Source organism: Amphiprion ocellaris, chromosome 14, assembly GCF_022539595.1.
Source record: "Amphiprion ocellaris isolate individual 3 ecotype Okinawa chromosome 14, ASM2253959v1, whole genome shotgun sequence".
NCBI lineage: Eukaryota > Metazoa > Chordata > Actinopteri > Pomacentridae > Amphiprion > Amphiprion ocellaris.
The window spans coordinates 31,214,585-31,241,239 of record NC_072779.1 but is presented as its reverse complement, the minus strand read 5'-3'; the positions used below and the strand labels follow the sequence as shown (position 1 = coordinate 31,241,239).

Below are 26,655 nucleotides of genomic sequence, written 5' to 3'. Positions count from 1 at the left end.
CGGAGTATAAGTAGCACCAGTTAAAAGATGCATCCTGAAGAAGAACAAAACATATATGTCGCATTATTTTTGGAAATTTATTTTACAAAATCTGAGACCAAGAACAAACATTTCATCTTGAAAGGCAAGTTATAATAATAACAATAGAACAAAGAACAACAGACTGAATAGGTGTACGGTATGTTAATGTAACACATTAATGGTTATTCAGCTACACGAAGCATAAACAAACTAAATAGGTGTCTGGTATGTTAACGTAACATATTAACAGTTATTCAGATACACTATAGCATAAAGAACATAACAGGGAGGATGAATGGGAGGAATAAAAATTACAAAGTCGCAAGTCCAAAAAGCAAGATACCGTTAAGCAAGTTTACCAAACTCTCGATCTCACCCCAAATCACTAAATCCATTGAATTCTTCATCCTCGGTGTCACTTCTGAACACCAACTCCAGAGGAAGATGAAGCGCTGCTTCCTCTTCTGCGTGACTGTCGTCAGACTCAGCTTCAGTTCCAGTTCAAGTTAATCCGGCCTTTCTGAATCCCAGCAGGATGGTTTTGGTTGTGACTGAAGTCCATGCTTTGTCGATCCATCCAATGACTTGCAGGAAAGTTGCATGACGCATCCTCCTGGTTGCCGTGAAGTAATGTTTACTCCTTGGTCATGTCGGTCAGTGTGAAATAACATTTAAGAACATGTGAAATTATATATTTTAATAAATACAAGTCGCACCCGAGTATAAGTTGCAGGACCAGCCAAACTATGAAAAAAGTGCGACTTATAATCCGGAAAATACGGTAATGTAAAAGTTTCTTAAAGTCACAAAACCCTCACCAGTTTTCGTGAAGGAGTCGCTCTCGTGTGTCGTCACGTCCTGTCCAATCAGTAGCCTGCACTCTGTAGACGTCACATTATCGGCTCCACTCAGCTCACTGGGAACCCCGGCCCAGTAGGAACTACAGTAGTATCTGGTACCAGGTACTACGTCCTAATGGAAAACCTCACAAACCGAGTAGAGTCCAGCCAAGTAGGTGCTGGTGGAAAAGCGCCAGAACTGCACGAACATGGTTCTAAAACGAGCTCTGAACTCTATCAGCGTCTATCGTCATGTCCGGATCATGGCTCCATGTGGAAAATAATTGCCAGAGGAGCTGAAAAATCTGATTGTGAGGTTTCACGAAGATGAAAAAAAATACAGAAACACTGGAAAATAAGTAAATATCAGTGAAACAGCAGTAATCAGGAGGTAGAGAACGAGCCATGTAGTACCACTAATCCGAGCTGGAGCGGCCGCCTGGCTAAAATGCCAGCATGGACAGTGTTCTATATAAGTATTTTATTATTTTCTAGTTTTTTTTAAAACTTTATTTCATTGTTCAGTTTTTCTCTTTTACACTTTATTTATTCATCCGTGTATTTATTTTACTTATTTATTATTACTTCTATTATAACTTTTTTTAGACTTGAAGTGATCCTCTGCCTGGTACAACATCAATCAATCAATAAAATTAGATTAAAAAAATATTAGTTAAAAAACTGAAATAAAAATAGAATGGTTATATTTTTATTTCAGTTTTTATGTAATATTTATTTAAAATAGTTTTTATTTTTTTAATCCAATTTTATTGATTGATTTGCGGTGGATCACGTCTGGGCACCACACCGGGCCAGTACCGAGCGGCGGCTCCGCCTCTGGATGACTGATTGGCTCAGGTTCTGCCCCCGCTGGCCAATACGTACGGAGCCCTGCTGCACCGCTTTCTGTATCCAGAGACGTGCCTTTGTGTACCAGGACGTCGCGATTCTTATGGCCTCGTAGCAACCGCAAGACCTGCTGTTAGCTCGGGAACCGGGCAGCCGCTGTTCGCTCATCGCAGCTCGTCTCCAGAATGCGTCCGGGACTGGCGGGTATCGCGGCGGAGATGCTGAGCGGTGTCAACGGCAGGGCCAGGCCGAGGCTCGGCAGCCTCCTGCTGGCCCCGGCCACCAAAACACTGCCGCCGCTGTCAGCCGCCGCTGAGAACCGCAGATTTCGCTCCACGTCCTCGATGCAGGGCATCTCGGAGCTGGCCCGGGAGCGGTCCAAGACTGTCACGTCCTTTTACAACCAGTCCGCCATCGATGTTTCCGCGGAGAAGGTGAGCCTCTGCTGCGGGGTTTCCGGCGCCGGAAGGTCGGTAGCGGAGGAAGCTAGCTGTAGCCTGTAGCCTGAAAGCTAACCGTTAGCCCGGGCTGTGCTGCGTTCAGGGACGCAGAGTGGACAGATAATACCACTCCGTTGTACTTAAACGAACATTTATACGGGTCCAGAGCTATTATTTGATAAATTAATTTATGTAGCTGCCTTAAAGGATAAATCTCATTATTTTCCCGCAAAGCTAAGATAACTAAGATGTTTCTAATTAAATCTCATCTCTCTGTTAACAAAATGGAAGCTTTAAAAAAAAAAAAAAAACAACGCAGGAAGCCACTTTTATTCATTTTAATTTAATACATTATATTCTTAACAACTCTGCGTACAATTACAATGAATATCTTTAATACTCTCATCCTACCAAACCCGTTATCTTCTCATTTCACTACTACAACCACTCCTCCTCCTATTACTGCTATCACTACTACTACTACTGCTGCTGCTGCTGCTGCTGAGGACTTGAACGCAGCAGGACATTATGTTTTGCCAGCTCCTCAGATTTTCACACAAACTCGACAACAGCAGCTGTTTTCTGGAACTGATATTGAGCATAAAAGTTGTTGTTGTTGCTGTAGCTGTGAAGATTGAGCAACAACAGCAGAGTTTTAAGTTTCATCGATGGAGGTGCAGCTGACCCAGTTACTGTGGAGTCAGCAGGGCTAGTTATGCAAATGTTTTGCTTGTTGGAAATAGATTTTCTAGAGAAACACGAAGCCCAAGACATGTGTTGATTTCTGTATTGCATAGATAGTTATTCATATTAATGCTAATGCAATGTTAAAGCAACTTATACTGATTAGCAAGCGAGTTTACTCATGTAACATCATATCATACATAGACAATTTTCAAAGGAATGTTTAAAAAAAATGAGGTAAAATCAAATGTGCGGTTAAAATGTGCACACAGATTTACAAATTCACTAAAAACTGGTCACACATGAATCGCCCTTTCCCTCTAAGACGCTCTTTCCAAACCTTGTGACTTTCTTTGTGTCATTTTTTTTGGCAGATCATCTCTGACAGTAACTCTATTGTTGCAGATTTTTTTAATCATATGCTTGCCACATCTATTTCACTGGAACAAAGCAAATGATTTCTTCACAGTGAAATGAGGAAGGAATCTGCAGCTGTGTATAAAATGTAGAAATAAAACAACACCCTGTTGCTACATGCATGACAAATCCAATCGTTGTCATTTACAGTGGAATTGGTAGAAAATCTCAGAAGTGCCAGCGCAGTAGTTTTGATGCAGATGGGTGAAGTGTAACTGCAGCTACTGATCTACAAGAACACCAATGTGCAGCTTGTACTCGGCTTAATTAGTCATCTTGTGATTCGTGGTCACACATTAATCTGGTGCAGTGTTTCCCAGCTCCAGAGGGGTAGAAAAGGGTCCGCGGGGTGATTAAAGGCACAAACCGGACAGATTAATGTGGGCATTTCCATCAACTGTGGAGAATTAGGTCAGAGGTACATTCTCCGCTTTGTGTATGCAAATGTACTTCTGCTTCCCTGTACTCGTGCAAACCTTTTCTCGGTGTCCTGTCAGGGTAAACACACATTTTTAATGGCTGTTTGACTTTGGTGTGCCTGATCTGGCTCATTTACACCAGCCGCTAACGTCACATCTGATCCCACAGTGAAGCAAACCGACTTTAAATGCGGTCTGACCGGTCCATTCGAGTTGCACATGTTTACGTGACGCATTTTTATTTTTCCAGATACAGATTGTGTGTTGATGAGACGTCCAAATGACGTCTTCAGACGCATGTAACACCTAAAAAAAATCCCTACTTTTATTGATCAGAGGTCAACCAGTGTGGTTTGATCGGAGCTGATACCGATTATTAGAGATCAAGGACACTGATAACCAATATCTGGAACCAATATACAGTGAAAAAGTATTTGCCCCCCTACAGAAATCATCTAGTTGTGCATATCTGTCAAAACGTAAATGTTTCAGATCATTAGACTTATTTTAATGTAAGACAAAGAAGAACAATGCAGTTTTTGGTTGATTTTATTTTGCTGTCCAGTCCATCTTGCCCTGTATGAAAAGTAATTGCCCCCCTACAGATATCTTCTACTGTAATGTTTCATCAAACTAATTTTACTGTACGACAAAGATAACCCAAAAAACACAAAATGCAGTTTTTAGATGATGATTTCATTTATTGAAGGAAAAATGCTGTCCAGCCCATCTTACCCTATGTGAAAAAGTAATTGCCCCCTTTGCTACTAGTCTTCCAAATGACCAAATTCATTCATCAGTTAGGTTCAGTTTCAGCATCCACACTCACATATGATTCCTGCCAGGCTTGTTGAACCTAAACATCACAAAATAGAACCTGTCCACCTCTGAGTGGCTCAAAAAGAACAAAGTGAAGATTCTGGAGTGGTCAAAGTCAAAGTCTGGACTTGAATCCAGATGAAATGCTGTGACAAGACCTTTAAAGGGGCTCAGAAACTTGGAAGGTAGCTTTTAATTCCATACAACTCCATATTCTAGCAGATAAATAATAATTTAGCGGTGAAACGTGGTGGTAGTGTGATGGTTGGAGGACCTGGACGACTTGAATTCTGATCTCTATCAGAAAATCCTCCTGGAGAAGATCCACCATCAGTTCATGACCTAAAGCTCAACACTGATGGTTTATGCAGTAAGACAAAGACCCAAAGACACAAACAAGTCCACCTATGGGTGGCTCAAAAAGAACTAAAGTGGAGGGGAGGAGTCAAAGTTTGAGATGCTGTGACAAGACCTGAAAAGTTCAGTTCATGATCTAAAACCATCTAATGTGACAGAATTAGAACTATTCTATAGAGACGAGTGGAGCAGAATTCCTCCATGGTGATGAAAAGACTGATCACAAGCTGGAACAAACATTAAACTGCAGTTGTTTCTGCCAGACCAGTTATTAGGTTTAGGGGGGGAAATACTTACAAAAACTGCATTCTTTGTTTTGTGGGTTATCTCTGTCTAATATTCAATAAATATAAATATTAGTTTGATGATCTGGAACATTTAAGTGAGAGAAATTTGCAAAAATAGAAGATTTCTGTAGGGGGGCAAATACTTTTCACTGTACATGAGCAGTGAAAATGAAATTCTTGGTGTCAAGATTTAGACACAAAACCTTCTTAAAGGACCTTAGTTTAATCATGTTTTACACTTTGTCCTCCAGCTAGCCTGCAAGTTATTTTCAATGTTGATCAGTCTGTTAATAATTTTAATCAGTTACTTGTTTGGTCTTGTGCTCGTTGGTGTTTCGCAAAGACAAAGACGGGATCCTGTCGTGCCTTGTTTTGTACACAACCTAAAGAAATGAAATTTATTCTCTTTGAGGGGAAGAAACCAGAAAATTATCATATTTCAGAAGCAGGAAACTGTGACTTTTGAATTATTTTTATCTTAAAAAATTGCTCAAACTGCTCAAAATAGTTGGTGATTAACTCATCAGTTGACAACTAATCAAATGTTTGATTAATTGTTGAAATTCTGGTCTTGATGAGCTGTTATTTGCATGGAACCAGTCAGATAAAGCTGTGAGCAGGACAGAGAAGCACAATCAGGAATAATTAACAAGAACAACACTGAGGATTGGAAAAGGGTTCAGTATGGGAACTGATAATCGTCACTGACTGGACTTTTAATTTAAAGACATATTTAACAGTTATTTTAGCAGGTTGTGCAGTTTTGTGGAGGGTTTTTCATGCTGGTGTTTCTAATGTGACCTTTGCTGGAGTCTTTTTGCGTGTTTTCATGTAGTCATCGTGTAGGTGTAACGGTTAAAGTAAATGTTTAATTTAATCCAGTCACTCCACAGTTATTCATTAGCTGCAGTTTAAACAAGCATTCCAGGTTTAATAAATGAGCAATAATAACCTTCTTCTGCTGAGCCAAGCCGACTCCTGCGTGCAAAAATATGTGTCTGTACAACGTCTGGTGGCCTTTAAATGGATATTAGAGTCATTTTTGCTGGATTTTTAAAGTTCTTTACTGTTGTTAATACTACCTGGCTATAATACACAGGCTGGCATTTCTTTTTTGGTGTCATATATTCATGCAAATCCTTTTGAATTTGGTTAATATAGAGTTTTGAGTGTGACACTGTTTACTAAATGGGGAATTTTATAGAATAGACTAGACTAGAATATCCTTTATTAGTCTCACAAGGGGATATTTTGACATAGTGATGTGAGAAAAGCAAGAAAACACAACTATAAATAAAAGAGGTGAGGTGTACACACTATATATACAATATAAATGATAAAAACAGCATACTAAGAACACAAATTTATGAATATTTACGTGAATTATTGTTGAAAACACGTTATTTAATGATAATACTGATTCTAAATGACCTCAGTGATAACTTTGTTGTCTGTGTGGGGCAGTTTTTTGTGATTTATGTGTTGACATAAGTTTATATTTGCACTGTAGATCCTTGAAGATGTTTTATATGTATTTATTTTTAACCAAAGCATTCCTGTAATAGATGCTTGTATTTAATATGCAACTTTTAAAAATGTTGGCTTCTTTTGTCAAATTAACCATTTTTTCTTCATTGTATTGGGTTAAATAATAGTTTAATGGGGGGTTTAATAGAAATGAAAGTATTTCTATGCTGTGAGGAGTTAAAATCAGGTGCGATGTAAGCACTAGTATGAAATAAATGAAGATATATTTCATAGTTTAATAGTTTTAAAGTGTTTTGCAGTAGTTGAGTGTGTTCTTTTGTCCCCTCAGGCCTCAGTGCGACTGACCTTAGCAACCCTGCTGTATTCTGGGAAGTCTCCGGACGGACACCACATCTTGGTAAGTATCTCAGAGAACTGCTGAGTGTAAGTTCGATAAGAAGCTGCTCGTTTTGACTCACCGCTGTTTCCTGTGTGTGATCTCAGAGCAGTGCCAAGTATCTTCACAAGGAGCTACCTGTGCGGATCGCCCATCGCATCAAGGGCTTCCGTAGTTTGCCCTTCATCATCGGCTGCAACCCAACCATCCTGCAAGTGGTAAGAGCGCATTCTCAGGACGCCGTGTGGCCTCAGCGTATGGGGCTATACGTGAAGCCAGCCTTGCGTCAGAGTCTATAATAAGAAGGTGACAACTAGGCCACGGCACAGGGGAGTTGTGACTGAATGAAAGGACAGAAACTCGACCCCCAAGCTGAGGGCTCAATATAAAGTCCTGCACCTCTATAGAAAGTGATCGATTATAGCGGGAAGTAGAAGAACTCAGACATGTTTTTTTGTGCAGCAACTTGCGCAACGTTTTCCAAGTGTTTTTGTACTCGTCTCCCATCTGTTCTGTGTAAACACAGCCTGCAGTCCTGTCCAGTTCACCAGAAAAATTCAGATTTTTTTTTTTTGTTGTTGTCTTACTGCTGTTCACAGCTAAACAACTGATAGCTTTAAAACTGCACAGACAAGCACAGAAGTTTTTGTTTTTTACAGAATGTTGTTACTACAAACTGTTTATTTTTTGCAAATCTTTCAATGAAACATGTAGAATAGAGTGATTTTAAGGAAAATCTACATTCTAAGCTTAGATTTGGTTCAGTTTTCCAGTGTAGTGGCATGTCAAAGATGTATAGTTCAAGGACTGTTGGGAAGACTCACAATTCTTCCTGTTTTTCCAGTTTCTGGCTGTGATGAATGGCTTTATTTTGGCGGTGTAGTTATTTTTTAAGACCCCATACCTTTCAGAGGTTTCAGAGGATTAAGGTGCTTCCATACAGTTATTGGTCATTTCTGCTGTTCCCATGTTGGAGGATAATTTGATTTAGGAAGTAGAGCAGGTTGGTGTCTCATGTGCCTTTAGACAAGATACTGAGTTGATCCAAATTGCAGACTCTACTCGCAGCTTGTCTTTAAGAGCTTCCCTTGAATGGAGAGGGGTATTTATCTACTTTTACTTGTTGTGTTAAGCTACAACGTGACAGTGTATTAGCAACCTGCTAATAGTTTATACCAGTTATTAGAAATACAGAACATCACTGTAGCTGCAGACACATTCGTTGCAGCCTGATTTGTCAGCACTTGTGTGTTTGAACTGGCAGCTTTCAGTGTTCTGTATTTGGTTTGGCTTGATGTGACATTTCACTGTTAAGCAAACTCTTAAGAGCAGCAAACATCTGAAATCATAAACCTTTAGTGGAAAACCTCAATAGCATCAATACCCAACACCTTACTAGCTCACTTTATGTTGGTTTTTCCTTTAATCTGTCAACCTTCTGCTTTTATTCAAGTTATATGGGGTCCAGGGCCAGGCTGATGTTGTGTTTTTTTAAGCCATTATCAATTAACTAGTTAGAACTTGACTCTGCACCACCATGTGCTCTGCTACATGTGCTGCAGACAGTGCTGACACTGTTGTAAACAATGGAGTGGCTTTGCCGAACAAACAAGTGTATTTTTCTGTATTATGTTCTATAGAAGATAGTTTACACATTATTAGACAGCTTGTAGAGGGCCCCCTTGGAAGAAAACTGAGCAACAGCCTAGTGACGGAGGCCACCAAGACATCTATGACTCCTCTGAAGAACTTACTAGCAAATGTCCAAATATATAAGAATGGCAAAGAAAGCAACAGAAAAAAACTTGTATTAAATCTCAAATACAGTTCCCCAGAAGACATATAGAGGAGACTTTGAAGTCAACTGGGAGAAGGATCTTTAGTTTGAGACTAGATGCTTTGTTTGACAAACCTTTCATTACTGCAAAGCATGGTGGTGGCAGCATCATGATATGAAGCATGGTGGTGGCAGCATCATGATGTGAAGCATGGTGGTGGCAGCATCATGATATGAAGCATGGTGGTGGTGGCAGCATCATGATATGAAGCATGGTGGTGGCAGCATCATGATATGAAGCATGGTGGTGGCAGCATCATGATGTGAAGCATGGTGGTGGCAGCATCATGATATGAAGCATGGTGGTGGTGGCAGCATCATGATATGAAGCATGGTGGTGGCAGCATCATGATGTGAAGCATGGTGGTGGCAGCATCATGATGTGGGTGTTTCTCAGCAGCAGTTCCTGGAAGTCTTGTAAAGTTAGAGGGTAAAATAAATGCAGCAAAGTGTAGAGAAATCCTGATGAAGAAAACTGAGACTTGGGAGAAGATTTGTTTTCGAGCAAGACGATGAAACGAAGCTTACGGCCGTACGGTGTTACACAAAAGTGGTTTAAAGACGACAGGGTGAATGTTATGGAGTGTCTGAATCAAAGCCCAGACCGCAATCCAACTGAGAATTAGTGGCTGGACTTGAAAAGCTTCAGAGCTTAAGCAGTTTTATAAAGCAGAATGGGGTAAATTACAGTGTCTAGATGTACAGGCTGATTGAGACCTGTCCATGGTGACTCATTGCTGGTATGTAGCCAAAAGGTGCAGCTACTAAATACTGACTTATCTTACATTTTATCTCTTTGACTGACATTATCTCGTAGAAATCTGTTTTTAGTTTAGACAGTTTTTATTGTAAATTCTGGTCACAAAAGCCCAATTATACTGAGCATTGAATGTTATTGAAAGAGTTAAACTTCCCAGACGGGTGACTATTTTGTATAGTCACTGTATGCTGACACTGGTATATCTGTGACAGGCTGATGTGGGCACACTAATGGATCAGTCCGGCCTGAATTCTTGTGGACTAAATTAACTTTTTCTGCCCGTGTCCCTACTTTCATCAGTCGTCATAATGATTGTTTCTTCAGAAGGTCATTCCATTGAAAAATCTCCTCAGCCAAGTCTGTGATTTAGCAACGGGACGTTATTCTTGCAGCCACATTGCAGTCGAGTTCTTGAAATGCCGTTTAGGACAAACAAAATTCCTTCAAGCCCACTTGTACAGAGATTACGGCGACACAAGGTTCACAAACCGTCACTCTGAAGTGAAAACTAGTTTCTAATGTGGTATCAGATTCTGCTGCAGCCTGTCGTGTTTCTGGCGTTCTGTCTTGGCCTACTTTCCCCTGCAGGCTCTTTGTAACCGACTGATTTGCGGTCTCTGCATGTCTCGCAGCTGATGAACTTTCACCCAAATTCCTTCCTTTTGGAGCTCCTCTGTGCCGATTGCATAAAGCGAGGCTCCTTTTGTGTGCCATAATGTAGGTCAGGATGGATTTAGTTGCAGAATTTGCTCTTTGATCAAAAACGAAATCATTTTTGGAGCAGATTCTGGTTTTTCATTGTTACACAACCAGGATATGAGCAACATTTTGACATGGTCCAGTCATTTAAATGTGAAATTAACGGGAAAACAAAGCAGATTTTCTAGGTAAGTGGTTGTGTAACTCACGGTAATCCTATAGAGGCTTTATGAAATGTTCTGTAACGTGAGCCACATGTCTGTCGGGGTCTGTGGAGCCATAAGGCCCGATCAGGGGCCAGTTCAGGTCTGGTTTGATGAATCAGTCTAACTGTAGTCTCTCTTTTCTTACAGCATGAACTGTACATCAGAGCCTACCACATGCTCAGTGACTTTCCACAGGTGAGTATCACACACAGCGTTAAAAGTGCAGTGTCATGTTTCAGCCTCAGGATTGGTTAAACTATGTGTGTTATTAAAATAAAGGCTCTAATAATTTAAAAATTAGGTCTGCTTAAGTGTCAGTTTAAGTGAGATGACACATTGTGACATCTAGAATTCAATTCGGAAAAGATGCATAAAGAAGAATAATAAGACAAATATCGATAATGTGGCAGAGTGTGTAAATTTTTGGATCCAAGGGGAACAATGTGCTGCTCAGTCATCAATCATAAAGTTGCTGACAGCTAGTTTAACCTCAGTTTCAAGGTTCATCGAGGGTTCATCTTGGTGTGGAATGTGGGTCAGTTCTTTCCAGTCGTTCCCTGTTTGACAGCGACCGTGAACAGCCTTTTCCCCCCCTGCGCTTTATTTAATGTCTTTTTCCGTTTTTAGTTCTTGACAAAGGGGACAGATTGTTCTTCTGCTGGTGCAGACAGACCTACCGAACATGTTTTCCGTTCTGCTCTGTATAAATGCAGGCGCCCGTTTGTGCTGCCACTTAGATCTGAGATGCTGCCTGAAACAGACTCATCAGATTAAGTAAAACAAACCTCTGACAGTGCGTATAAAAGTATGAGCCTGTGTATATTTTAGAGCGCTGCATCACTGCTTCGGCTTGTATAAACGGATTTCAGAAGAGATGACTCAGCCGGTTCGGTTGGTTTAAACTAAAAGGTCCTTTCACAGTCTGATTTGAGCAAAGTACCAGCAGGAGAGAGGACCCTTATTAACTCTGAACAGTCATGTGGGTTGGCAAATTGCTTTTTAATTATCGCGGGCCAAAACATCAGAGACTCTCAGGTGGATTTAGCTGCTCTATAAAAGTTAACAGTAAATTATAATGTCTGAAAATCTCGTGTAATCATCACCACTCTTTCCTGTGTGCATTAGTCTCCGATTGTTTTACTGTTGACATTCAAAGTGTCTCATTATCGGCTTGTCAGCCACCTGTAAAATCCTTTTAGCTGCACTAATCTGCATGAATGGTGCCGTGCAAGTCAAGTGTGATTGATATTTTATTTCCCCCCCCCCCACCGGTCTGATCCAGTTGCTTCTGCTTTGCTGTTTTGATCATTCTGAAGCCACCATCCAACAATGTAAACACTCCCTGCAAATGTTTAACATTAGAAGTCAAAAACTCTAGGAAAAGGGAGAGATTATGCCCTTTGAGCTGCAGGAAAGCTTTAAAAGTGAATTATCTTTGTGGAAATTGTAGAATTAAAACGCTTTATTAACAACTTAACAGTGACAGGAAAAAATGCAAAATAGAAGCAATAGGAAAGATCAATAAAAGAAAATAGCATTTCTGTTTAAAGAACTGAATCTATCAGTGCAACGGATAAACATGGCGGAGCAGTTAAAGTTACATTTAGATCAAATTAAAACAACAAAAAGTCAGAAAACAGAGTAAACTTCCTATTGTCACAAACACACTATCCCCTGTGGTAGCAGCATCATGACGTGAAGCATGGTGTTGGTGGCAGCATCATGATGTGAAGCATGGCGGTGGCAGCATCATGACATGAAGCATGGCGATGGTAGCATCACGACGTGAAGCATGGTGGTAGCAGCATCACGACATGAAGCATGGCGGTGGCAGCATCACGACGTGAAGCATGGCGGTGGCAGCATCATGACGTGAAGCATGGTGGTGGCAGCATCATGACGTGAAGCATGGTGGTGGCAGCATCATGATGTGAAGCATGGTGGTAGCAGCATCATGATGTGAAGCATGGTGGTGGCAGCATCATGATGTGAAGCATGGTGGTAGCAGCATCATGATGTGAAGCATGGTGGTGGCAGCATCATGACGTGAAGCATGGTGGTGGCAGCATCATGATGTGAAGCATGGTGGTTGCAGCATCATGACGTGAAGCATGGTGGTAGCAGCATCACGACGTGAAGCATGGTGGTAGCAGCATCACGACGTGAAGCATGGCGATGGTAGCATCATGATGTGAAGCATGGTGGTTGCAGCATCATGACGTGAAGCATGGCGATGGTAGCATCATAATGTGAAGCATGGCGGTTGCAGCATCACGACGTGAAGCATGGTGATGGTAGCATCACGACGTGAAGCATGGTGGTAGCAGCATCATGATGTGAAGCATGGTGGTGGCAGCATCATGATGTGAAGCATGGTGGTGGCAGCATCATGATGTGAAGCATGGTGGTAGCAGCATCACGACGTGAAGCATGGTGGTAGCAACATCATTATGTAAAGCATGGTGGTAGCAGCATCATGATCTCAAGCATGGTGGTGGCAGGTCAGAACCCAGACCTCAGTCTAAGAATTCATGGATGGACTTGAAAAGGGCTGTTCACCTACAGTCCTTGTGCAAACTGACAGAATATCGGGATAAAAATACAACATCCAGATGTTCAGGCTGATTTAGATCTATCCATACAAGCTCAGTGCTGTTTGTAGTTCAAACTGTATCTACTAAATATCAACTTGATAGGGGTGAACACTTATGCAATCACTTACTTTACATTTTAGATTTTTAATTTACTACACAGTTACATAAAGAGTAAGAGAATGCACTCAGTCAAGGTTTGCAGGTTTTTAATGTGAAGTGTGCTCTTGCCTCCTAACAGATCAAGGATCAGGAAATGGAGGCTCGTTTCTGTAAACTGGTGCAGCAGCTGCTGGACGACCACAAAGACGTGGTGACCAGGCTGGCTCAGGGCTTCAGGGAATGCCGCCGACACATCCAGGTAGAGATGCTCTGTAAATGAATGGTCAGAGAGACAGAATGTAGCTGCAGGTTGGGTTGGGATTATGTTGGGAATGAATTCTCCACTGATGGTCGTGGTCTTCTCTGAATGTTTTAGGCCGGTTATTGGTTTTGTTTTATATTTTCCTTTAGCATAATTGCTGGTCACTAACTTTCCCAAGTACATTCCTGTGCTGCCAACTGACATTCCTAGCCTTGCAACTACAAGTCCTAGGCTAGCAAATGACCTCCTTAGGTTGACAACTAGCACTGCCAGGCTATCAGGTAGCATTCCAAAGTTAGTCACTGGCATCCTTAGGCTAACAGCTACCATTCCCAGGTTCATAATTGCCATTTCTAGGCTGGTCACTAGCATTTCCAGGCCAGCAACTAGCCTTCCTGTGCCAGCAATTGGCATTCCTAGGCCAGCGACCAAAGTTCCTGGGCTACAAACTAGCATTCCCAGCCTAGAAACGGAAATTCCTAGGCTAGCAAATGTCATAGGCTAACAACTAGGCTAACAACTAGCCTTCATCGACTAACAACTGACATTCCTAGTCTAGTCACAAGCATTCCAAAGCTAGCTACTAGCACTCCGGGGCCAGCAAGTAGCATTAAAGGGCTAACAACTGTCATTCCTAGACTAGCAACTACCGTTCCTGGGCTAGCAGCTAGAATTCAAAAGCTACCATTCCAGGGCTGGAAACTGGAATCCACAATTACTAGGCTAGCAGCTAGCATTCCTGTGCTAGCAGTTGGCAATCCTAGGCTAGCAACCAAAGTTGTGTCTGCGTTATTGCTTTTGTTTCATATTTGCCTTAAAGGCTTTCTAAATGTTTTAAATTAACCCTTCAAAACTCATCAGTCTGTATTATAATTACATATTTAGAGGTTTGTTTTCCATTCTCAGACTCACTCAGATTGTGTAAACGCCCTACCTACACAATGACAAGTTACAATATTGGAGAAATTCAACATTACATGTAAGAACCTGAACTCAACTCTGGCAAAGAATAATGATACAGAAAACCTCACCCTACTGGAATACAGGATTTATTACTTGGATGTGTTCTGAGTAACGTCTGCCAGTCTGGATCTGTGTTTTTATCATCGAGTACAACAGCTTCGATGTTCAGCTATGGCGTTGGCTGCTTTTTTGTTCTTCAAATGTTCTCTAGCATGTAAAAAAAAACTAGGTTAAAAAAAACATGTTTTCTGCCGGAATAGGACTTTAAAGAATGTCAGGCTTCATTCTGTGCTCCTAATGGCTGCTTTGCTATGAAAACAGTTTTACTGTCTTGAGTTTTTAAGTGTCCGTGAAGCATTAACCAGTTGTTCTCGCTGTTCCAGGATGAAACGATCATCCGCAACTTCTTGGATACGACACTGTGCTCTCGTCTGGGAATCCGGATGCTGGCCACGCACCACCTCGCCCTCCACGAAGAAAACGTACGCTCCACCGTTTCTATGGTTCTGATGGCTTTTTGTCACCTTTGAACTGTGATGTTTGTCCGGTGCAGGAGGACATATGGTGATCTATTAGTGGAGGGTTGGTCGTCACGTTTTCTAGCCAAACATGGGGTTAACATTGGGTCACTGTAATGTTGTTGTTTGACCAAAACCATCCTTCTGTTTCTGACTTCTCCACCTTGTTTGTGGCTCTCAGCACCAAGCAAATGAGAAGAAAACGTCTATAGAAACAGGATGTAATTAAATCATTTCAGGCTCAGTAATTTCCCTAAAACAACAGCAAATTTTCTACAGAAGAAAGCATCCGATAAATTGTCAGTTTTTTGTTTTGTAGTTGGTAATTTAAGGTATTTGAATGTATAACAGTGTAGCTATTTGAAATGAATTTAAATGTGATGTTTTTCTTTGATTTGAGTAAAAAAAAAATCTGTGTTTCTGTCCTTGTTTCAGGGTGATTTCGTCGGGATCATTTGCAGACGCCTCTCTCCCAAAAAGATCATAGAGAAGTGGGTGGACTTTGCCAGGTGAGTGTTTGTTAGCTTTATTTGTCACCTTTCCGTGACTTTCTGCTCCTGTATGAGCTCTCCGATGATCGAGGCGAGTCAGAGTTCAGCTAAATAAACCTAGATAAACCTTCAGGAACAGACATGTTGGGAGCTGTGAGCAAGATACGAGCTATCGTTGCTGTTTGCCTTCTCTAATCTTATCGAATGACCTCTTCGGGGTCAGTTACTTTGACTGAGGTCGACACGAAGCTGCTACTGTGTGCAAACTAATAATCAGTGAGTCAGCGAGGAAATGATGCGTTTTTGTTCAGGGCAGTGGATGGTTTTCGAACACGACAAAATCAACAATATTACAGTATTTAATATTAATATCAACACGACTAAATGTGTGATGAACTCTTAACTTTTCATCCAACAGCATTATCCTGTTGCTTTGCTTTATAATCGTATAATTTAAATAAATTAATATGATACATTATTATTATTATTATAATAGCAATGATAAATTTTATTTATATAGCAGTCCTTGAAAGCAAAGTTAAAAAGTGCCTTATACGACAGAAAAATTAGAAATGGTAGTCAAATAATGATTAAAAAGCAATTAAAACTAGCTTAAAAGTTAAACAACATTTAGCAAAAGAAGCTACGTATGAGAAGGAGGAAATAAGGAAAGCAATACAGAAAATTTTAAATAATTCAAGATTCGAGTTGAGAGACTGTTTTTGGATCAGTTAGGTTTTAAGAAGTAAGAAAAGGATTTTACTACAACATAAACTACTGCACCTGAATGGAAACAGAGCAACCATGACTAGAAGGAGAGAGATTTTTTTTTTTTTGCAGTATCACACAGCTACAGTGTCATAAATAATAAATAAAAGTAAAATATACTTCTTCATAAATTTTTCTCAAGCTACTATTAGTCACTGATAAATCACTAACGGCTTCACAGATGTGTCAAGAAACACTTTGTTTCTTGTTTTTTTACACAATCTGTTCAGTGCCAGCTGTTAATTTCTCATGAACTTTGACAGGAGACAGGTTTTATAAAGTGATTCAGCTGAGATTTGGCTGAAATTACCAATGGAACGACATGTCGAATGTTAAAAATTCATCAGAAAGTAAAAGAACCTTTGTGATTTTGTTTGGATTTTATACTTCATCGGATCGGCGTTTGAAACTGCGAGACCTGAGCATTTTATATGTGTGTGTGTGTGTGTGTGTGTGTGTGTGTGTGTATATATATATATATATATATATATACATACACATACATACATACATACATACATACATACATACATACATACATACATACATACATAGCATAATAGAATTTTCTGTTTTGTTTTTAGTCTAGATTTTATACTTAATTCTGGATGTTTGGATCTTGGGTGGGCGTTTCAAACTGGGAGTCCTGAACAGTTTATACTTATCTTTTATTCTTTTTCTGCAGTGTTCATTTAAAATAGGCTTTTATATCAGACAATATATATGCAGATAGGAATATATATGCGATAGGCAGATAAATCAGTCATGCTCTATTCTCGTCTCCAGCTATAATATCTTACAATCGATTCAGAATATACTGGGAGTGAATAAAGAGAGGTAAAAACAAGCCCAATACAGATTAAACTGACAACGTTCCCATCACACAGAGCTTAGTAGCACACAGCTAAAAGGTTAAACATGACGTTAAATAGCTGCACTGACATGACAAAGTGCCTAGAAAGTCAAGAAATAACGAAGTTTGAATTCAAACATGACAGTGCGTGTGTGTTGTATAGTGTTGAGTCGTCTGCATAGTAACGAATATCCCTCTTGTCCATGCAGACGTCTGTGTGAGCACCAGTACGGTAATTCTCCCAGGGTGAGGATCAACGGGCACGTCGCAGCTCGCTTCCCCTTCATCCTGCTGCCTCTGGATTACATCCTGCCGGAGCTCCTGAAGAACGCCATGAGGTGAATTTATCACCAACACCAAGCTGCTGCCTCCTCACCGTCTGGAGGCGGAAACTGCAGCGTAGCATCCATCTCCAGTTGTTTGCTCAGCTATCACTCAGGCTGACAGCTTCATTGTGCTTTGTATAATCATTTTAGAATCACTCGTTTTGTCCGTACAGCTGCCATGATGACTAATGTTGGCTCATAGTAGAGCTTGGCATTATTCCTGTACTCTCCTATCAGTTTCTCATGAATTGTTTGTGAAACTTGATCTAATTTAGCTGCTTTAAAAGTTTTAAACGGTGACAGTAAAGCAAAATTAGACCTTCCATAAAACTTCTTAATAATGAGTTTGGTCTTACTATCAATCAGTTGACTCTTTCTATCCAGAAATGAGCAATAAAGATGTAACTGATTTTGATGAAAGTAAACCATTTGCACTAGTCAGATTTAGATATAGCTTAATTTCATTTTTTCATTTTTTTAAAATGCCATCTGTCAGAATCACAAACTGAGAGAATAGGATGAAATGATGTCACTGAAATTTCCAGTAGTCCTTGAACTAATCATGCACGGCTTCATTTAAAATATATTTTAAAAAATTATATATTTCATCAAAATCGATTTCAAAATGAACAATTTGCTCTAAACAGATTTAGATATTTCTTAATTTCATGACTTCGTTGTTTTTTTTTAATGCCATCTGTCAGAACCAGAAACTGGGAAAACAGTTATTGAAGTTTCCAGTGGTCCTTGAACTGATCATGTATGACTTGTGGGTTGACTGGAAAATTATTCAAAAAATCTATTTTTTTTTTAGATAATTCACCAAAATCTATTTGTTCTACAAGTTTCATATAAAATTTTGCTAAAAAAATAATTCATTTGCTCTAACTAGATTCTGATATTTTATCATTTCATTTTTACATCATTTTTTAAAAATGCCATTTGTCAGAACCAGAAACTGGGAGCACAGGATGAATCATTGAAGTTTCCAATGGTCCTTGAACTGATCACATGTGACTTGTGGGTTGACTTGAAAATTATTCAGAAAATATTTTTAAAATTGCCATTTTTCATCACAATCAATTTCAAAAGAAACCCTTTGTTCTAACCAAATTCTGAAAGCAAAAAAAGAAAAGTTTTTGGCTAGAGCTGCTCTGAGCTAGCGAGATTCTTGTCTCGCTAACTCAAGTTCGGAAGCAAGAGGTGATTTAGAAAAGAGTTATTTCATTGATTTATGTTTTAATTAGTTTTGAGGTCAGTGTACTCACAGGTGCCATTTATTTTTTTTTTACAATTAAACCTCTCAGAGATTTCAGATCACTTAACTACCCATTAGTGTGATTTATTTAGTTGGTTGAGTTGAGCATTCGTCAACTGAGAAAAGCAATAATTTCTGAGTATTTAGCACCAAAAAGCATCAAACTTTCTGCTGCATCACCCAAAACAACCTGGATAGAATGAAATATGTCAACAAAACCTTATAGGCCACAGATGAAATGTTTATTTCTAAACCTACTATAGATGAGAACACAATTTTACTTTTTTTTTCACATTTTACTGAGTATTTCACATGTATTCTCGATGTTTGTCTCTTCAGGGCCACCATGGAAAGCCACCTGGACACCCCATACAACGTGCCCGACGTGGTCGTCACCATTGCCAATAATGACATTGATTTTGTCATCAGGTGAGAGACAAACGTTGTGTTTCATTCATGTTATTTGGATTTCAAGGCCTTAATTCCTGGGAAGATTACAAGTGTGGTTAGCATTAAGGCATGTTACTGATTTATTGTAAACCCAGTACTATTTGCATATCAGAAAATGTACTGTAGTTTTGCTGTAGTACCTGGTTGTACCACCAGATGGAGCCTCTTACTGTGAAATGAAATGAAGCTAAAGGTGTGTTTTCTGGCTGCATGTAAAGATGAATAAAACAAGTGCACCTCCCTGCTGTCAAACTGCTATATAGAAAAAAGAAGTCTGCTGGTTTAGCTAGCTACCTGAGGCTCATAGTAACGCTAAACTGGGATTTTCAAATGTCTGTAAGCAGAGAGGAGCTGTAGCCTCTACCGTTTTTTTGTCTATTTAATTTATAATTCGTTAGCCAGGTGCTTAGTTTACCTGTTCAAAACTCCTTGAATTTCCATCCATCCATCCATCCATTATCTATATACCGCTTAATCCTCACTAGGGTCATGGGGGGCTGGAGTCTATCCCAGCTGACTCAGGTGAAGGCAGGGGACACCCTAGACAGGTCGCCAGTCTGTCACAGGGCTACATACAAAGACAAACAATCACTCTCACATTCACACCTACGGGCAATTTAGAATAATCAATTAACCTCAGCATATTTTTGGACTGTGGGAGGAAGCCGGAGTACCCGGAGAAAACCCACGCATGCACAGGGAGAACATGCAAACTCCATGCAGAAAGATCCCGGGAAAGCCGGGACGGGAACCAGGGGTCTTCTCGCTGCAAGGCGAAAGTGCTAACCACTACACCACTGTGCAGCCCGGTTCCTTGAATTTCCCTCGGGATCAATAAGTATTTATCCATCTATCTATAGTCTAGAAAGCAGCAAACATTGACTTTTAATGATAATTCAATTAACTGGTAAAGTTAAAAGTTGTTGAGCATTTGCACTATAAAAGTATTAGTTCAGTGTTTCCTGGTCTGCTTCTGGCTACGACTCATAGATTTGTCCAGAGTAACTCCACAAACCAACCTAGCTGGCTTCTTCCAGTGTGTTGGAGCTTTAGTTTAAGTCTTTTGTACTAATCTACTAACTTCAAGCAACTTCTGGCTGCAGTTCATGGGTTTGTTCAAATCTGACTCCGTTCCTTGAACCGCCCATGAAAAATGTCCCTACATGTCGGACAATTAAAAGTTTATTAAGTCTGTGAGGTGGCCAACTTAAAGAAAGCAGGATTACTTTAGTTCCAGAGCCTCCAACTTGTTTTTTCTTCGTTTATTTAGGATTTCTGACCGTGGCGGCGGCATCCCACACAACATAATAGACAAGGTGATGGACTACCACTTCAGCACGGCTGAGGAGAGCGCCCAGGACCCCCGCATGAGCAACCTCTTCGACAGCATCACCAACAGTGGGAACCAGTCAAACCCGATGCACGGGTAACAATTACAAAGGACAGAATATCCTGCTCAGTATTTCCCACATTTTCAGATTTGCTCATGTTTGTGTCAGAAGGTTAACCTTTAGAGGCAGAAAAATAGAAAAAATCATCAGACCTTCAACTTTCGGATGGTCCTTCAACTACTCATTTGCCGTTCAATTAAAGAATTCAACCAGATTTGGGCTTAAAATCGTGATATTCATTATTTAAAAGAAAAAGCCATTTGTCAGAACCAGAAACTGAGAAAACAGGATGAATTGTTGAAATTTCCGATGGTCCTTGAACTGATCATCTGTGACTTGATGATGATGTTGATTGGAAAATTATTCAAAAAATATTTTAAGAAAATTAAGTATTTCATCAAAATCCATTTCTTCTACAAATCTCATTCAAAATTTGGATAAAAAAAGCCATTTGCTTTAACCACATTTATATATTTCTTAATTTCACTCATTATTTTAAAAAATAAATAAATGCCATTGCCATGGTAGCACATCTTCACCATGAAACAGGAAGTACTTTTTTGACAGGTTAGGAATACTCAAAAACTCACCAAAATTGGCACTCACATCACAATGGGATAAAGGAAATAAACTGTATGTGTCTAGAGGCTGCATGTGCCATAGCGCCCCCTATAGTATTTGTAACAGTTAGCCCCCGCAGCACGTTTCACTGACATCTACGATATTTGGTAGGCATATGGAAAACATCAGGGTGCACAAAAAAGCCTCTTGGAGCCATACCCTAAACCCAACAGGAAGTCCACCATTTTGAATTAATTGTTGAGATTTTGGTAATTTTCTGGGGTTAACTTGTGATCAGGAGGTAATTTGAAATCCAACAGACCTCAGATTTGGCCAGTATATATAACAGGCTTTAATGATGAAAAGTCAAAGGGCCATGGAACTTTGATCCTTCGCCATGAAACAGGAAGTGCTGTCTAACTCCCATCTACATGCTCCAATCTGCCTCAAACTGTACATGTTTGATCAGAGTCCTACCCTGATCACATCCATAATACTCATTCACAGTCATCGCACCACCTGCTGGCAACAGGAAATGACGTTTTACACTTCGATTTACTATTGTTAGTGGGTTGACCGTTTTAGCCTCAAATATGGTGACATGAGCCTTAAGACGCGCCACGTCCCGACATGTGTGGGTGTGCCACAGCCCGTTTATTTCATAATGTGCAATTTGACTTCTGAACAGTTGTAGTATGTTCTCAGGGACAAAGTTGGTGCTTGCTTTGAACACTATTTGTGCAGTTCTAACTTAGATTCACGTTTTACCGACAATGTACTGTCTTGTCCTGCAGGTTTGGTTTCGGCCTGCCCACGTCTCGGGCCTACGCCGAGTACCTGGGCGGCTCTCTGTCCATTCAGTCCATGCAGGGCATCGGCACCGACGTCTACCTTCGTCTGCGCCACATCGACGGCAAAGGAGAGAGCTTCAGAGTGTAAAACTGCTTGACGATTACCCCCGTAGATCCCGACGTAGGATTCAGGCTTCCCGGGAGTGCCGAGGGTTTCCCACCACGGAGGCCGACGAGTACAACGTCGGCCTTCACAGTGCCGAGTAAGAAAGCTCCCAAACCCACCAACCCACTACTCGTTCTTTTGTTTTTGTTTTGCCTTAGACTGATTATAAGCTATGTTAGCTCTCCAGTTGACGATTTCAGTTGTTTCCCTTCGTGTTTTGTACCCTGTGGCATGTCGTCTTGAAGTTTTTAGAGGCCGTATGAACTTTTCGAATGTTTGGGTTATCGGGACAAACTGTGCATGATGGTGGACATTGATGATGATGATGATGATGATGATGAGAGGAAGGAGGAGGAAGAGGAGCTTCAGTTTTAAAGAAGTTCACCTTGAAGTTACCGCTTGCATAGCCTCAATGTAGACGTTTTAAAGATTAATGTTTCAACCGAAACTTCCGAGACACTCCAGCAGCCCTGTCCCTGACGATCGGGTTTAAATTTCCTCCTCTGATCGGCTGTTTGAGGACAGTTTTAGCTTAGAGACAAACCGTTATTCCTACGAAACCTCCTTTGAAGGAAACTGCCAAAACACCAAATGCTCATTAACGGATTTTTCTTTGAGAACATCTCCGCTCAGTGTTTTTTCGTGGAGCTTTTGGGCGGGGAGGCCAACCGAGATATTCAGCTGCCTTACTGTGTGACACTAGTCCTTCTACTGCATGCCGGCTTTTCTTTTCTTTTTCTACTCTTCTTGTTCTTCTCTTTATTTCGTTGCCTTTACTGCTTCTCACGGGTGCACAACACGTCAGCCAGCCTCGTTATTTCAATGTCTTTTTGCACAATAAATAGATTTTCAGGCGCCGATCACAGCAGTTTTTATCACTTTACCGTAACCATAACAACATACCAGAGAAGTATTGTCTGACGTTGTCTTTTCTGTTTTATTTCACTTCTTTTTTTTTTTTTAAAGAAAATGTGTCAGTTGTATTTCAAGTTTTAGTTTTTTTTTTATGAGAACACATTTCAGGATGAGTCAACAACAGGGTTTCTGAGCTGTAAACTCAGATCGACCGAGGTTTTAGGTCAGTTTTGTGCAGATCACAGCTTGATTACGTTGTTATCTTGAAACGGCAAACAGCTTTACATCTTGTGCTTTGGTTTATTTTTTATTTCATGCCCTTTTCCTGTAAATTTAGAGTAAATCTGTGAAAGCAAAAGTCCTAATGCTGGCCTGTGTCATCTCACCTCGATGCATTTATGGTATTTATCCGGTTTTAACATTTCTTAGCTGGTTTTAACTGTCTGGAATTAAAATTACAGCTATGAACAGCATCATTTTGACGAGTCGTAATTCACACCTTGACTGGTTTTAATTCCAGATATCAAAAACGTCATTATGCACAGTAAAAACAGTTGGAGAGAAAATAATTCAGTTTTCAAAAGTTAGTCAATAGCTGCAGACATCTAAAACTGTGTAAATTAGTTTTGACTTTTCAAAATAAAAGCTTCAGATATCTAAAATGTCATTAAGACTATTCTGAGTTGTTGTAGGTGTTAGCAGAAGCTAGGACGAAGGTTGTGGTGGATGAAGTTGCTTGAAAATGTCGTAAAATATGACGAGATCATGAGTGACGACTTTGTGGAGAACAAGAGCTTCGTTTATTAGAGGTTCGTTGTCGAAATTTGCGGCATTTCGTCCACATTCTTCTCCGTGACAACATGCTCGGAAAGCGGATTTCCTGTTCTTTTTTTTGGGTTTCCAGCCCGGTTGTTATGTTGTAATACGTCTGAAAAGCAAACTACCTCCGATTTGCCATAGCTTCTGATCTAACTATGGACATCTGAGTCAAAACTCTAAATCAAGATATGTTTAATTACATCTCGACTGGGCAGAAATCCACTTCGAGATGTCTACAAACTTAATTTAAGATAATTTATAAGGAACAATGTAAACATTGAGAATTAAAGAGTTAATAAATTAGAATTAGTTGTATTTTAGATGCAAATAAATGTAATTCATAGACAACAGAGATGAGAAACCCCACATATAATGGTAAAAATGATGCTAAAATGACCATTGTTGATGCCTGAAATGTTCTTTTTTTACTAGAAGGAAATGAATTACTACATCTGCAACACAAATCCAGTGTAGCTTCAGTATTAAATAGTAAAAGGGCTCACCATATGTGTTCTAAACATGAGGATAAAACTTGTTTGTACACGTGAAAATAGATTATTTTGGCGTTTTTATACCAAAAAACTGACATAATCAAGCTGTGATCTAAATGTATGTGCAAGAAAATGGCTCCCAAACCTCCGTCGCTCTGAGTTTCTGGCGAAAAAAATCAAATATTAATACATTATAGAAGAAGAAAAAACCTTAAAGACGAGTCAGGAGGTTCATAAATTAGCGTCTTCACCGTTAGCACTCCTCAACATTCCCCAGCTGTCAAGCAACAGATCAACCGTTGAACCGTTTTATCCGGCAGCATGTTTTTGTGTTATATATTCTTCTTCTTTTTTTAATCTGAAGGGGCATTAGGAGTCTGAGCTGTTAATAACAAAAACTTCAAACTATCACGAGTGGAAAACAGTTTCATTTTTTGTTTCTGGAGTTGAACATGATGTTTTTATAGACTACCTATTGGGATGATTGGATTGTTTTATGTAAATGAATCACATAAGATCCTAAAATCTCACAGATTGAAGTCACATGTTTCATTTTGTCCACTTGGTTTACATACAGATGAGATTTCAGCTCATGTTATTTTGTTGTTGTGAGAACCTAACAACATAATCTGATTTAGTTTGGTCCATATTTATGTTCCGTTGTTTGAATTAGCGTGTTTTTCGTAGCTTCGAAGGTCTTGGAAGTTTTAGAACGTACGTAACTTTGTCTAGACTAAACACCACGTAGCACGGTTTAAAATTCCAGCCTTCTTTTTTTTTATTCCAAAATGTTGAAGGTGGTTTGTACGCTTCCAGTTTATCGAGCATAAACTGTGCACCGTGCGCCCCCTGCTGGTCGAAACAAATGAAGGCAGAATGGAAAATAATGTATGTGAAAATATCAAGTGAAGCGTTTGTTTTTTTTTTTTAAAGAAGAAAATATTTCCCCTTTCTAGGTTTCTAGTTTTTCTATTTTTTCTTTTTTGCAGCTCATCAAGAAAAAGTGATGATAATAAGAATTCAAAACAAACCAAGGACCTCCAGCGTAAAGCAGAATGTTGTTACTGACTAAATGTGGAGTGTTTTGTCTCCTCAACTGAAACTAGTTTCTCCCACGTATTTTTCTGTTGTGTTCAGGACTCTGTAGATATTAAAATCTCATTTGGTTGGAACTTTTTGAGAGTGATCTTTCATTTCTATTTGTTATCACCCAACAGGTCTGAATGTTTTATGTGTAGATGGTGTAAAAACTTGACTTTTTCAGAGATCTGTGCACAACAAGGCATGCTAAAGAACGAACTACACACATATTTACATATGAAATCCACATATTTTCCATAAACAAGATGTTCATTTCATTAGTTGTACCAACAACAGCTCCTCTAAGCATCATTTATAGGATTTTATAATGGAAAATGCTTGAACTTAGCCAGCAAATAACCCCACTGGACAGGATTGTTGAGCACCAGCTGAAATATCTGAAAATATTTTTGAGTTTGGGGTGAAGCTGCATGAAGCAAATCAGCCAAAAACAAATCATTAACTAGACTGACCTGCATCAGCGATACAGGAAACCAAAAGTGCCAGAACATTTTTTTAAAAAGGCAAAAGTGTTGCAATTTTGTGTCGGACTTGTTTGTCCAGCACATCCTACAGATGCTGGATTGAGATCTGGGGAACTTGGAGGCCAAGTCAACACCTCAAACTGGTTGTTGTGCTCCTCAAACCATTCCTGAACCATCAGGGAATACCGTCTCCATGAGAGGGTGTCCATGGTCTGCAACAATGCTTAGATAGGTGGTACATATCAAAGTAACGTCCACATGGATGGAAGGACCCAAGGTTTCCCAGCAGAACGTTGACCAAAGCATCACACTGCCTCCACTGGCTGGTCTTCTTCCCATAATGCATCCTGGTGCCATGTATTCCCAGGTGAGCCTGCACCTGGACATCCACGTGAATTTTGAGTAATTTTGGACAATAGTTTATGCATTTTGGACACATTTTAGGAATTTTGAATCGGTTTTAGTCATCTGGGACATTTAGTAAAATATTTTTGACAAGATTTATGTCATTTTAGACTAATTTTTAATCATTACCTCCAACACGCAGACGACAAAATAAAGTTGAAGATTTTTATGAACTAAATACAAAACAAACAACTGAAGAAACTGTGATGGTATTATTCACTGTTTTCACTTTCTGATTGAAATAATTCATCTATTGATAACAATAATTAACACTGAGAACAGTCACCTCTCAGCTATATTTAGATTATTTTCAGTTTTCTAACATTAAAGTTAGACTAAAGGGATTCATTTTCTTATTTTTCACAGAGGTGTGCGAGCTTTAATAGCTTCTCTGTTGTTTCTCTGCAAGTTAGACGGAGTTGTGTTTCTTTTATGGCACTTTATTCTGTCAAAGATTCCTGCTGAAGGTGAATGAAGGCGGTGGTTTAATGGATTAATGTTTGATAAATGCTGCTTTCTACTCGATAGACT

General features: G+C 39.7%; 1 protein-coding gene across 2 annotated transcripts; it reads left to right on the top strand.

The window, feature by feature from the left end:
• The first annotated feature begins 1,750 nt into the window (after positions 1 to 1,750).
• On the top strand, positions 1,751 to 25,326 carry bckdk (branched chain ketoacid dehydrogenase kinase). Of its 2 annotated transcripts, XR_002748013.3 has the most exons (12): positions 1,751 to 2,143; positions 6,949 to 7,017; positions 7,104 to 7,214; positions 10,646 to 10,693; positions 13,331 to 13,450; positions 14,800 to 14,898; positions 15,370 to 15,443; positions 17,256 to 17,384; positions 18,970 to 19,059; positions 20,351 to 20,506; positions 21,827 to 22,086; positions 25,144 to 25,326. XR_002748013.3 is itself a non-coding variant. In XM_023296547.3 (11 exons), exons 1-11 carry the CDS (start codon positions 1,895 to 1,897, stop codon positions 21,969 to 21,971), a joined length of 1,290 nt encoding a protein of 429 aa, XP_023152315.2. In that variant the 5' UTR covers positions 1,751 to 1,894; the 3' UTR covers positions 21,972 to 25,326. The 2 variants fall into 2 exon arrangements, 1 of the variants encoding a protein (XP_023152315.2); XM_023296547.3 differs by having other exon boundaries at positions 21,827 to 25,326.
• The last annotated feature ends 1,329 nt before the right edge of the window (positions 25,327 to 26,655 follow it).